This window comes from Onychostoma macrolepis, chromosome 08 (genome assembly GCF_012432095.1).
Source record: "Onychostoma macrolepis isolate SWU-2019 chromosome 08, ASM1243209v1, whole genome shotgun sequence".
Lineage (NCBI taxonomy): Eukaryota > Metazoa > Chordata > Actinopteri > Cypriniformes > Cyprinidae > Onychostoma > Onychostoma macrolepis.
In genome coordinates this window covers 7,873,227-7,887,216 of record NC_081162.1, presented here as the reverse complement: position 1 = coordinate 7,887,216, position 13,990 = coordinate 7,873,227, and the positions used below count along the sequence as shown (strand labels likewise).

General features: G+C 37.1%; 1 protein-coding gene across 1 annotated transcript; it reads right to left on the bottom strand.

The window, feature by feature from the left end:
* Positions 1-6,781: 6,781 nt before the first annotated feature.
* Positions 6,782-8,776, bottom strand: foxb2 (forkhead box B2). The gene has a single exon (XM_058785666.1). It carries the CDS (start codon positions 8,459-8,461, stop codon positions 7,511-7,513), a length of 951 nt encoding a protein of 316 aa, XP_058641649.1. The 5' UTR covers positions 8,462-8,776; the 3' UTR covers positions 6,782-7,510.
* Between the last annotated feature and the right edge of the window lie 5,214 nt (positions 8,777-13,990).

The window sequence follows — 13,990 nt, the reverse complement described above, 5'->3', positions numbered from 1 at the left end:
TCAATTTGAGCCCGACTGAGACGCAGAGGATATTAATGAAGAGGATCGCGCAGAACCTGTGCAAGCACGGCTCTTAATGGTATGTTTGCTTGTTTGTTGTCTCATACTTTTAGATACGCTGTTATTATGCTACTGCTTATGTTAGCTTTTAATATACGGTTTTATTCTGATTAAAGCTTTAATACAGTACGGCAACCGCATACCCATGTATAACGCTTCTCATTGCTATGTGAAAATGTATTATTGGAACAGTTTGTTGGAGCTGATCTGAATGAGAGAGAGAGAGGGAGAGAGAGAGAGATGCAGAGCAGGGTGAGGAACAGTATTAAGAACTGCTGTTTTAGAACATTAATTTTGAAACTTGTGAATCCATTAGAATCGATAGAAGACAGAATCGCGATTCAGTGACATATCAGACCCGGGAAGTAGTTCGTTGTAGTCCCTTACCAGCCGTTTTTGTAGGCATTAAACTTCCAGAATTTTAAAAGATATCTCTGTTTGCATTGAACTTTCAGCGCTGCAACTTTGCAGATATTGTTTATGCTCAAACAGCAACATTACACACTAACGTTAAAAAACTGAAATTGCAATCAACCACCCCTTTAAGAGATAAAAAGAAAACAATTCATAAAAGTACAGAAATAACATAGAATTTCAAAGGCAAAATTTAAAAGAGGATGTCTGTTTCGATTATTTAAAAATAAATAAATAAAACTATAAAATTTGCTGATTTGTCAATACTTAAAATTATTTTGTTGTTTACTCCAGTGTCATTTTAGTATCATTTATATACTATTTTATATACAATTAAAGCATTTATATTTTTATATTTTCAAGTTTTACTTTAATTTCACACTGTAAAAAATAAGTGTAATTTTAACTGTAAAAGTTTGTAAAAACGCTACTGAAAAAAACTGTTAATATGTTAACAGTGAGTTCCTGTACTATTTACAGGGAAAAACTGTAAAAGATCTAACCAGACATTTCATGTAATTTTACAGTAAAATACTGTTAATTGTACAGTTTTTAGAAGTAAACATAAGAAATCAATGTATAATTTACAGTAAACTGATATTCCCAGAATTCCCTGCGTGACACTCCACATTTGAAAGTATTTTGTTTAAATAATCATGTTTTTTTAATAGTTTTTGTTATCAGTTATGTACATTTGGGCTTTATGTTACATCTTCTGTTGATTAATGAAAGTTTATTGCATTATTTAAGTATCATGTGTGTTACCACGATGGTGTTTTGTGTTTGCATGAATGACTCTGTGCACCTTCTACATATCAGTATATACTTCTGCTTGTGGCGAAGCTACTTGCGATGATCTTTGATTCTTCATGTGGCTTTCTCTTTTACCACCTGCATCATTATGGTGGTTGTCGGTATGTTAAAGGTACAAAACAGATTTTAATATCAGTGTGTGTTGTTGAATTTAGTGGTTTACATTCAAATTTCCCTGTTTGTAAATTGCAGTTTTATACTGTAAATTTGACAGTTTTGTTCTGTAAATGTGTTTACAGTTTTTCTGTATTTTTTACAAAATTATTCTGGCAACCACAGCTGCCAGAATTATTTTGTAAAAACTACGGAATTTTTTTTACAGTGCAGTTTAAGTTTTAGTAAATTTATGTACTTTGTTATTTTAAATAGATTTTGTGTTTTTAGCATTAATTTGTTTTTATTTCAGTTTTAGTTTTTTAAGTTTATGTTTTTCAGCTAATATTTTCAATTTATTTTATTTCAATTAAAGTAAATCATTTGTTATAGTTTCGGTTACTCAATTACAAACTAGAAACATTTCAAATGTGTTCTAGGTTATTTAATGGCTTTTCAGGTAAACCAACAGCAAAACAAATGTGGAAACACAAACAATAACGTCAGGGATAATATACAAAATAGCAAACGATTCTTTTGGAGAAAAGAATTTTAATAAAATAAAAGACATGCAACAAACTGTCCTACCATCAATATGACAGCTTGCCTTGTTTCATTAACTGAATACAATCTCTGAACACAAGAGGGCGAGCGTGAGTTTCCTCTATCGGGTCTCAGCTTTGACTTCCTCAAGCACTCTGAGACTTTACAGGAAGGAGAATGAAGACCAGTTAACAGAGGCCAAAGTGTTTGCCTAATTGAGATAATCATTGCAGAGATGTGCCGTGTATGAACTCTTTCACAAACACATGTTGTAGGAGTGCACATGCTGTAAGGCCAGTGTTAAGCAGATAGAAAGAGAGTGCTAATTAGTCCAATAAAAACCCAAGTGCCTGCTCTAATAGCAAGATAAATGTGCAGGGAGGCAGCGCAGGACCTTTCCTTTAACTGCTGTCAACAGCCAATTAACTCGAAATGAGCAGTGTGTGCATCTCTCAACACTCATCAGACACTCGCTTAAAAAATGAGCATGCATGCATGGACACACACACACACATGCTCCCTTAGCCATCTAAATGGGGACATGCCATAGACTTCTGTTGTTTTTATACTGTATATACAGCCAGTTATATAACGTTCTGTAACCTTTATTTATTTAATTCATTATTATTATTTTTTTTTTTTTACAAATTAGGATGCTACCCAAAAAAGCGGTTTTGTCATGTTTATCTCACTTCTCACTTCTGGGACCAAATTTCTCCACAAAATATGGCTATTATACATATATATATATATATAAGGATATTATACATTTCATTAAACTGAGGAACACACTGCAATCGGGGCAAGTTGTCACAAATGTTATAATCTCGGGAAATATGAGGTTTTAAAACAAATGTCCAATTACTCAATTGTGTTTTCTAGCCATGGATTTTCTCTCTCTCTCTCTCTCTCTCTCTCTCTCTCTCAAACATCTAGTTCAAAACCCTCTTTTTTGTGAAATACTATACTAAAAATTTATTACTAATATATAATTTTGCTATTTATTAGTATATTACAACATTTATACATTTACTTATTTATTCATTAACAATCTTTTAATTGAAAAAATATCAATAATCTTTTTTGTGTCCATACTCATTATTAAAAAAAAAAAAACACACCTTCAGAAATTTTCACTAGAGTAAAAGCATGACAGCTAGTTCTTTTAGTTCTTGTTCTTTTAGGACAGCTGAAAGTTATGAAAAGCTTAAAAACTTCATAAAGGTCTTAGAAACACTGACACTATGCCTTGAGAATTCATGGAGGTAATCAGAGGAAGTAGCAGACAATCTGCTATATTGAGCACCATTAACACGGGACTTGGCTGCATCTAACAATCCTTGTTAAAAGGACAACCTCCAACCATTTCAATTAGCCCTCGGGGCATTCCGAACACGGCTGTCTATTCTTAGTGAGTCACTGTGAAAGAGAGATTTAGTGATCAGCACTACAGCTCTGGTGACCTCTACTCATCTTTTGTTAATGCATGGCAGATGAGCTTTTTATTATGAGCCGCTGACTTATGGCTGGAGGTGTGTTGAAGGGGAAAGGCAGAAGGCACACGCCAAGTAATGAAACTCAGCCCTGAAAGAACAAATCAATGTGCTTCCACTGAACTCCGGCACCTGAGAGCCACTAACACATGAATCACAACCTGCAGAGCAAGAAACTATACTGTATGATGTCCTTTAACATCTCTGTGAGGAAATACACTTGAATGCGTCCCTCGGTTTGAATTTGTCTACCAACAATGTTCATCCATCGCCAAAGAAACATGTCATTTTGTCATTGTTTCTGAATCTGAATATATGTCATTTCCACTGTCACCACAGTTAACATGTTGTTTGCATCTATAGATTTGATCAATTTTGACACTAATTAAAATAGTTTAGAAATATTAATATTTTAATTAGTGTTAAAATTGTTGGTTGCAGTCAGTGGAAATAAGGTCTCGAACTAAGGAACATTTTAAATTTAAGGGGAAAATAATACACACATTTTTATGCACTCATAGTTTTTTAGTATTAAAAATGAAAAAGTGTATTTTTCATTATAAAATTTCATACTAGAAGAAAGTCTTTAATTTAAATAAAATAAGAAACTAATAATAACAAGAAACAATGCATGAAGGCATCTGAAATGTAGCAAAAATAAATGATTAAATAAATCATGAAAGTTGAAAGAAATTCAATATAATTCAAGTTAAAAACATTGAAAGTTGTAATATTTAACCAAATTAAACGAATAACGCTTGGGGTTCGTATTGGAGTTTTTAATGGTTTTGAAAGAATCACAAAAAAAAAAAAAAAATTACAATTTAAAATAACTGCTTTCTATTTGAATATATTTATTCCTGTGATCAAAGCTGAATTTTCAGCATCATTACTGCAGTCTTCAGTGTCACATGATCCTTCAGAAATCATTCTAATATGCTGATTTGCTGCTCAAGAAACATTTCTCATAATAATTAATGTTAAAAACAGTCGTGCTGCTTCACATATGTGAAAACTGTGATTCATTTTCTCAGAACTATTTGACGAACAAGAAAAAGAAATCTATCGTAACATTACAAATGCCTTTAATGTCACTTTTGATCAATTTAATGCATCCTTGCTGAATTAAAGTATTGATTTCTTTAAAAAATATATAGATTTCCGGCCACAAACCTTTGAGAAAAAAGTATAAGTATAATGCATATAAGCCTAATGGTATTTGAGTTTGCTGTTGTTCCATCATCGTACCTAACAGTCTTTATACTAACGCCACTTAACAGTAAAAATTTCCCTGATATCAACATTTCAAGAGGCAGACCGGTTAAACAGCGAATCTCTCAGTTCAATTATGTGTTATGAGGAATTAAGACAATATATCTATTATAATATTACTAATCCACACTTAATTAGTGGCCAGAATTCTAACATTTATGAAGAATTGCACTAAGTTGCTGTGCTGTTGCTGGGGCTCATGGTGGCAAGAAGCTTCATGAATTAAACGCTTCATTATGAAGACGAGGTCTTTGCAGTCATTAAGACGGGCATGAATGTGTCACCTCCACCCCTGCTGAAGTCAGAGTAATTAACAATAATATCTCATATCAAATTCTGCCCCTCAACAAGCCGCAGACCAGCAACTTCACGATGACCTCATTCCTATTCATCATACTTTCCTGATAATCCATATTTAAAAGACTCAAGGGTTGAAAAAAATCAGCATATCCTCCTTATTGAAAAAGTCACAGCGTAATCATAATTGCAATAAGAAATGGTCACATATTTGCTTTTTTCACTTGGCGTATGCTTCATTTTCAACAGGCACTTACATATGCAAAATGTCACATTTTGTTTGAAATTTACACTGTAGCTGCTTATGGTAAAAGACAAATTTTTGTCGTTTAAGATGCCAAGAAATTGAGATTGCTACCGTCAGACAGTAATGAATCCGGAGAGTAATGAAGAGAGTGCAAGAAAGAGAGACGGATCATTTTCATTGACTAGATGCGATGTGGGTGTAGTTTTCACATCAGGCAGCCACTTGTGCATCTTATTTGTTCAGAGGGCAGGTTCGGCTCACTCCTGGTGTGAGCGTGTGCTGCAGCGCGCAAATCAAGACGTATAAGAGAGCCTTTGCCATGCTAAACAGTGACACTCTAAATGGCCTCCCAACTGGCAGCTTTTGTGTTGTGAAGAGGACCAGCTTCTCAACTTCAAAGGTGAAATTTATGTCAAGACGATCAGGACAAAACAACTTTATCAGACGGCTGCTTTTGAAGTCATGCGGCCGTCTCGACCGGCGCTTTACGTGAAGCACAGCATCCCAGACAAACACACACACACACACACATAGAATAACCTTTCAACAAAGACTGACATTTAAGTTGATAATTGAATTGATCCTTTAGTTGTCCTTATTCATGTATCAACATTATTTTAATGAAATCTACACGTGTAATCAGCAAAATGTTAAGAAAGTGTCACTTTTATCAGATAATTCAAATGAAAATGAAAAAAAAAAAACAGGCCACCAGGTTGAACTGCATGATTACACTGAAGTTGAATAGACATTTTCAACTACATAAAACAAATGTGTTTGCTTCTTGAAAGTTCATATACTTGGTATACTTCAAATGGAAGATCAGGTAAATATAATACATGACGGAAAACCGTCTTGAACATTTTAGATGTTTTTAGGTATGCATGCATCATCACTATTGAAATATATTCCTGGCTATATTAGAAAGTTACATAAAATACTGATGGCTGGAAATGAATTCAGTCCAGCGGTGAACTGAACAGCACTAAACTTATAAAGCAGCACTCAACAACAGGCTGGATTATTAGGTCAATGCTCCTCTGCTGGACAGCGCCATGTTTTCTGTGGTTTGGCAAATAGACTCAGTCTTTCGTCTCTGTGCCTTGGAGCAACAATTGTCTTAATGTTCGAAAATGGTGAGGAAGCGAAACCATTACTATTAAGCTATTTATGCTTGTGGATGTTCAGCCACTGTCTGCTGGGAAACAGATCAAAATGAAAGAATTCACAAAGTAGAATATTCAGTGAAAGCACAATGTAAAGATTATTTAATAACTATTTCCTATTCATAAACATGCAATTTTGTATTAAACAAAATAGTCTTTTTTATTTAAGTATATTTTAAAGAATGTTCTCATATTACTGCCTATAATTTATAAACACATATGTGCAAAGTGCATGTATATGCTTATAATTTTACATGTATAAGAGCAAATTCAGCTTAGAGATGTTGCTGTGGTATAACCAAATGAACAAATCAGCGAGAAAAAGACAGTCAGGAAGAAATAAAGACATTCCACTGCACAGAAACTGTGATTTTCCTCTAAAAATATTTAATTTACAAATCTTATACAATTATACTGCTTTTTTTGAAACGCACATGCCACTTTAAAACAGCACAGTAAACCAGGCCTGTTTTTATTCACTAGAATTGTCTATTTGATTGTTTCATCTTCATAAAATATTTCAACGTTGTGTTAGTAAATACCACAAGTGCAATTCAAATGCTGTAAGTGATGATATTCTACACCTATTTACATGTATAACATTTATGATAATATATAACAACATTTTAACATAAAGGTATTTTCTATGTTACATGAATACAATAATTTAGCAAAAAATTCATTTTGGGTTATTTCATGACTCTCTCCCAGACGCACAGCAATCCACTGTTTCAACAGCGGCACACAAGCATGCAAGTCATCATTTTTAATTGATTATACACAGTCTGTGTAGCTTTTATAAGGCTTAATGTTTAAGGGTTTACAAAATGTACATGAATGTTTTTCTTTTTCCAGTTTATACAGTCCTTTGTACAGTACACTGTTTTTTTTTTTTAAAGAAGCTAAAACATGTACACATACCATAAAGCAGAAAACTGCAGAGCCAAATTCTGACAATCTGCACTCTGCAGAATATAACACAGCCAAAAAACAAAACAAAAAAAAAGAGTTCTTAAAGGATCTTCCAAAAAAAGCTGGCATCTCAAATCAGTCCACAGCCGTCCCCAAAACATGCTCTACGTACCCTCGTGTCTGAATCTTCAACGTTTGGCTCAGGACTGCAGGAGAGCAGGATGGAGAGACCCGCTTTTCTCCTCAACAAGAGCTGTTGCGTCTCTCTCCATCAGCGCTGCTGTTCTCGGGCACAGCTGCGTTACTCCCGGCGTCATGCCAGTCAAGGACGGGACTGCGCCCAGGGTTGGTGTGGGTTTGATGGGCATGGGCACAGCAGGCATGCTTTGGGTTCCCGGGTGATGATGGTACAGCCCCTTGACCGCCACATTGAACGGTGGGTATTCTGATGACACCGGCTCAGACAGCATGCCCACATGTGGCCACACAGAGTTGACCATGCTGCCCAGTTGAGCGGGCACGGGATACCCGAGGTGATGCATGACCGAGGCGATGGGCAACCCGCTGGCCATCACTCCTTTATAGTCTCTGCCAATCAGGCTCTCAATGGCGAACGGGTGTTTGAAACTGCCGCTCTGCCCACCACCAAGCGTGTAGCTCTGGAAGTGCGAGAGCCGCCCCATGGTGCCCAGGTACTCCGGGTGTCCCACGCCCAGCTTGCCTGAATGGTGGTGGGATTGGTGCAAGGCATGCTGGGCATGAGAGTGGTAGGAGTGCAGCACGGGGCTGCTCTTGCAAGCCGAATGCTCGACCCGGAGAAGCTTGAAGCGCTTGCGGCGGCGCAGGAAGCTGCCGTTCTCGAACATGTCTCCACAGTCCGGATGCAGGGCCCAGAAGCTGCCCTTTCCTGGCTGGTCAGGCCGCCGGGGGATCTTGATGAAGCAGTCGTTGAAGGAAAGGTTGTGCCGGAGCGAGTTCTGCCAACGTTGAGTGTTCTCGCGGTAATACGGGAAACGGTCCATGATGAATTTGTAGATGTCGCTGAGGGGGAGCATCTTCTCAGAGGAGCTTTGAATGGCCATGGCGGTCAGAGAGATGTACGAGTATGGAGGTTTCTGGTCACTGTAGGAGTTCTTGCCTGGCCGAGGCATTTTTGAAAATCTCTTCAGGATCAATCAGAAGCAAGCCAGCATATCGTCCGTTGACATAAAAAAAAGTCATTCAGCGCACTAATAGCCTAATTTCGATTGACTTCAGCTGTTTGTTTGTTTATTTTTTTGTTAGTTTTTTTTATGTTTACAGCTGCTTTATAAAACGCTAGTCACAAAAACATCTCACAAAGTTCAAAATCCACAAGTATGTAAAAGAAAACGGGACCGTTTGAAAGTTACCTGTCTAATGTTACTCCTCTCAGAGCGCGGGAAGTTCTCTCGGAGGATGCGCGCGCTCGGCTTTGACTCACAGAGGATCCGCGACGCTTTTGTAAGAATGGCAGAGGTCCAGACCCCCCGCTAGTTGCGTTTTATTATGATGACACTGACTTTAGGACGAATAAGGGGTAAATAGGGGGAGGGTCTGACTTCATATGCGTTTAGCCCTACTCATCTGTACCAATCAGAGGCAAAGAGCAGCGCGCTCGCTAATGAGTCTGATAATGATAACACACACTGCAAGACTAATGACGTGAATGTGAATGATCCATATTTTGTAGTGCACTGGAATTGTTTTAAATGTCTCGAATTCCAGAAAATCCAACTTTTTTGAAGTTTAGACTTTATTCAAACGGGAATTTAGTTAATATTTGTCCTGCATTGTGCACAGTGGTTTAATTCTCACTCAATGCACGGTAAAACTGTTCAAATGTAGAATATTGTAAATAAAGCCGTTCTATAAGACAGTATGAATAAAAATAGAAATAAATATTTATGGAGAAAAGGACATTCTCCCATGCAAACCACCACATGTATTTCTATATTTAGCCTATAATATAAAAAGTTAGTTTTTTTTTAAGTTTTTTATCAGTTTTGTTCATTGGAGTGTTTGATTTTTATGCTGTTTAGTTACTGCTAGCATTATTTGAATGCATGTGTAATACCCTGATGGTGATTTGTGTTCGTGTGAGTAACACTGTGTTCTGTCTCATTACACCACAGTTGCTGACGATGTGCTGATAAACTTTAGGTCATGGACTTCCATTATACCACTTCTGTATTATCAATATATTTTGAAATTTATAGTAGGCCTATACAGTTACGTAACTATGAAAAATAGAGTCATACAAATTCCATCTAATATATATATATATTTCTGTTATATACAGTATATATCAGACAAAACAATTCACAGTGAGGTTTTCACATTATTTTCTGTTTCTGTTTAAAATAAGCACCAGAGATTTATATTTAAGGGGAAATGATTTATTTGCATCACCTTCTCCAGTAGGCCATTTCTTACAATTGCATAAAGTTTTATTTATTATATAAAATCCATTTAAATTATATTATTTTTATAATTATCATTTGAAATAAGACATATTCATAATATTAACATACAGAATATCATGAGCAGCTTCGGAAATAAATGTGGCTTTTTATTTATTTAGCCTAACTTATTTTTGTGAACCACAACATTGTCCTCTTAAGGTCTTCTGACACAGATCTGCAGATCAAAGCTGATTTTTTTTGCTCACAATTTTTTGCTCACCCCTTAAGCTAAAAATAAATAGTGAAAAGATCGTTGTGAAAGATGGAGAGAGACCGCAGAGAATGAGAGGGAGAGAAAGGGACGACACCAGGACAACCACATCTTCACAAAAGGATAAAAGGATCTATTCATCATTTCTCTTCTCTGAATATGATCCATCATAAACAGGATACCTTATGTGAAAACTTGACCCCAGTAATAGACAAACACGTTGCTTCCAAAATTACATACTATTTCACAACTCTTGAGTGATTTCAGGTGAAATTTTTGTGGCAAGTCATTCAGAAGCGCACGCGTCTGCGCGCCCGTTTTTCACCGGCGCTGAGCGGAGTCAGAATCAACCTGTCAAGCTGTTTGCACTTTGCTCGTATTTCACAAGGATAAACACTTCCTAACCACAACCCCCGAGAACAGGTACTCCGGTAAACAGAACAACAAAAGCGCCGCCGCTCTTGCGCGGCCAGGTGTCACGGCACGGTCCCGCTAGGCGCCTTCTTACGCGGTTCCCGGCGGGTCGCGAATACATTACATTAATTAAGCCTTCAGTGATTTACCTTCCTGAGAGAGATGTCCAACAATATAATTAAAGGCGAAGTGGTTATATTAGCGATGAATATTCAAAACGGTGTCAATTAATTAGCCAACAGATCTTTCTCATTATGTTCCTGAAGAGCTCCGGTGTTCCTCTAGTTTAAAGGGTCACCGGCGAACGAGACGCATGCATATTTCACACCCAGCGCCATTATGTCCCGCGCTTAATGTCTTTTGAAATGCAACTTGAGCGCCGGACCGCTGAAGAATAACGTGTGTTTAGAAGCGCCTTTGACACGCGCATCACGCGGCGCGCTTGGCACCGGAAGGCCCCTGCGAGGCTGCCGTTCCTCCTCACCGTGTTGTTTAGATCAATATTAAACCTGCTCCCACAAAGCGCGGTGTTAAGTAGACAACACGCTGATATGCATAGGAAATTAATTAGACGGCTTTCGCTGCATTCAACTCCTGGACAAATAACAACTTGTAAAGTGCACCTTCTGGGCATATTGAACATATGCTGGAATTAGCCTTAATTGACTAATTACATAAATTACTCATTAATTTTACAGCACATCAATTATAAAAGATATATCAATTAATTTTGCATAAATTAAGGGCTGAACGTGGCAAAAACGGAGACGGGGAGATGAGCGCGCGAGGAGGGGGTCGGCTCTGGGCCGCGAGGCGAGGGTGGGGGGGTTCGTCTGTTTGTTCCAAGATGCTAATAATTATTTTGTTCAGCTTTGGGCGAGAGATTCTGACTCTCGTCGTACAATAGGAAATGGAGAAACCCGCAATCACGGTAGTAATAATAATAACGTTAAAGACCCCTTACTAAGCGAGCATAGTCGCGTTGCCGCAAGGACGAAGCATTTAAATCAATTAGAGTGGTCCTGTTGGGAAATGGGACTTTGGCACCAGCAAGAGGACTTCATGGCCACCGAATGATTTATGGATGCCGATTAACATATGATCGCTTTAAGTGTGACGCGGCAGTCCTCCCATAAGTTTAGGTGATCGCTTTAATGCTCCGTTTTAAAGTTTATGAATTCTAGATCAGTTGTATCAGGGCATATGCCTAGCGCTCAAACTCTGTAAGAGATATTTCAAGGTTCACCCCTAAAGCAAAGTTTTAAAATTAGGCTTTATCCGTCCATAAACTCACTCACTTCGACGATATCTTCAAGATGGCGCACTTGAGGTAGATTTATATAATTGTACTTCCTTCCCGTTGCCTCCGGTCTATATATTTATGCAGGCAAACTCATTCATCTTCCTACCTGCAGATCAGGCCGACATACACAATTGAGTACAAAAGCCATTCTCGTACTTAATATGGAATATACATTTTGGTTTCTCTGTGTTTGTATTTTTTTCCCTCTCTTTCGCTCGCTTCTATTTCACTCACACATACGCATTAAAACTATCTATCTCTCTCCCCTGGTGTGAGCTTAGTGAATCGTGCAGTTGGCAGAGTCTGTCTCCCCCGCCACACACACACCCAGGGGCCCACAGTCAGTGGCCCTTACCTACCACAGCCCTTTCCCTACAGTTACTCCTTACCTTACGCAATCCATTCCTTATTCCTTATACCTGCCACAATTCATTAACTATGCTTATTTCGCACCTACATCAACATATTCCTGCTATTTTCAGACCTGCTATAATCCATTCCCAACAGATCTTCGAAAATCCATTTTACTCTTTATAAGCTAAACACACTGTAGTGAAGCTTTGGTTTCTACACCGTCCGGTAATCAGTCACTATATGTCACATATGTCTATTAGACCCTTCTTCACACTCAAAGTGTCCTGCATGTGTCCAACTGTTTTATGTTAGGTCGTGTGTGATGTAGTGAATCAGATATCTATCTATCTATCGATTGTTCATTGATGATAATGATAAAAAATTATAAAAAATATATTGTTTAATATTAGTTATCTTGCATTATATTATATTAGTAATGCAAGCATTGACGCTGTAGCAGATAAAAATAAAAACAATATATTTAAATAATAAATAAATAAACAATAAGAAGAAGAAGAAGGACATATTCAATATTATATTATATTATAATAAAAGTTAATATTAGTAATAAAATACTAGCGAAGTGACATGAGGCCTTCTGAGCAACAAGGCTTTGGAAAAAAATAGTATTAGTAGTAGTATTTGTGGTATTATTTGAGAAAAATACATTTGAAAAACTTTATTTATATGTAATATTATATGTGACATACCAAATCAAATTATTATATTTTTTATAATAAATATATAATTTAATATGAATTATATTAAATTATATTGTAATATTATAATAAAAGTTCATATATAAATATAAATATAATATATAAAATTTATAGTAGTAATACTAGTATTATTACCAGTACTTTTATTACTAGTATTAACAGTATACTGAGTGGAGCTTTAACAGGTGAAATAGGGAAAAGTGGTATTATTTGTGGTTTCATAATTTAAGGGAAAAAAACTTAATTTGGTTGTTTTATGCAAGGATGTAGGCATGTAATGGATCAGAACCTTTTTATTAATAATAATAATAATATTATATCAATAGAAATGATTAGTAATAGCAATAGTATTTGAAGCTTTTGTGGAGCTTCAATGGTCTAAGCAGCAAAGTTTAGGAAAATTGTATTATTTTGAGGTATTACTTGAGAAAGTAAGGTTAAAACAAATAGGCCATGGATTTTATATGGATTTGATCCAATTCCTGGATGGAAAGTGTTAGGTATAGATGGTGAGAAACAGGTGAGAGCTAATGAGAGTTTTTAATTTCTGTCAGGTCATCATTGGGATTCATGCCGAATCTTACAAGACTTGATTAAAAACCAGAGCCAACTTAACACAATCTCAGCCCAGCCTCATGACCATGAGCGCTACAACTAAATTAACAGTGTGTTTAACAACGCGCAAGATAGGCATCCTTCCTAATGCCTTAAAGAAGTTGATGTGGAAACCGAACTGCGCGATAACGACCATTTGTCGGGGCTGCGAGGGCCTGGGAGTTCAAGAGACGCGGTAAGCAAAAGCCCGCTTCCTACCAGAGGGGTGTCGAGCGCAGCCCGCTATGCTTGTGGGTGGTGGGCAAGAGACATCGTCTCTCTCCAGCACCGATGTTCTCGCTCGCCCCTCTTTCGCTTCCATTCACAGCTCTCCCCCTCCAACTCTTAATGTCCCCCGTAACACTCACTGTTCTGATTTTCATAAAGTCGTTCTTCTCCCCTCGCTGCCCAGTGTGTGATACCGGGATATGTGTAAAATAAATGATGTATATAGCTGTAGGGGGAAGCCTTCCTCCCCCAGAACTACCTTAACGTCCAGGGAACATTGAACATTAGATCCTCGTTTAGTGAATAAATAAGCATTCAACTGAATGGCAGTGTTCGCGTTGGACTTTTGTGCATATTTTACCAGAAAAGGAGCT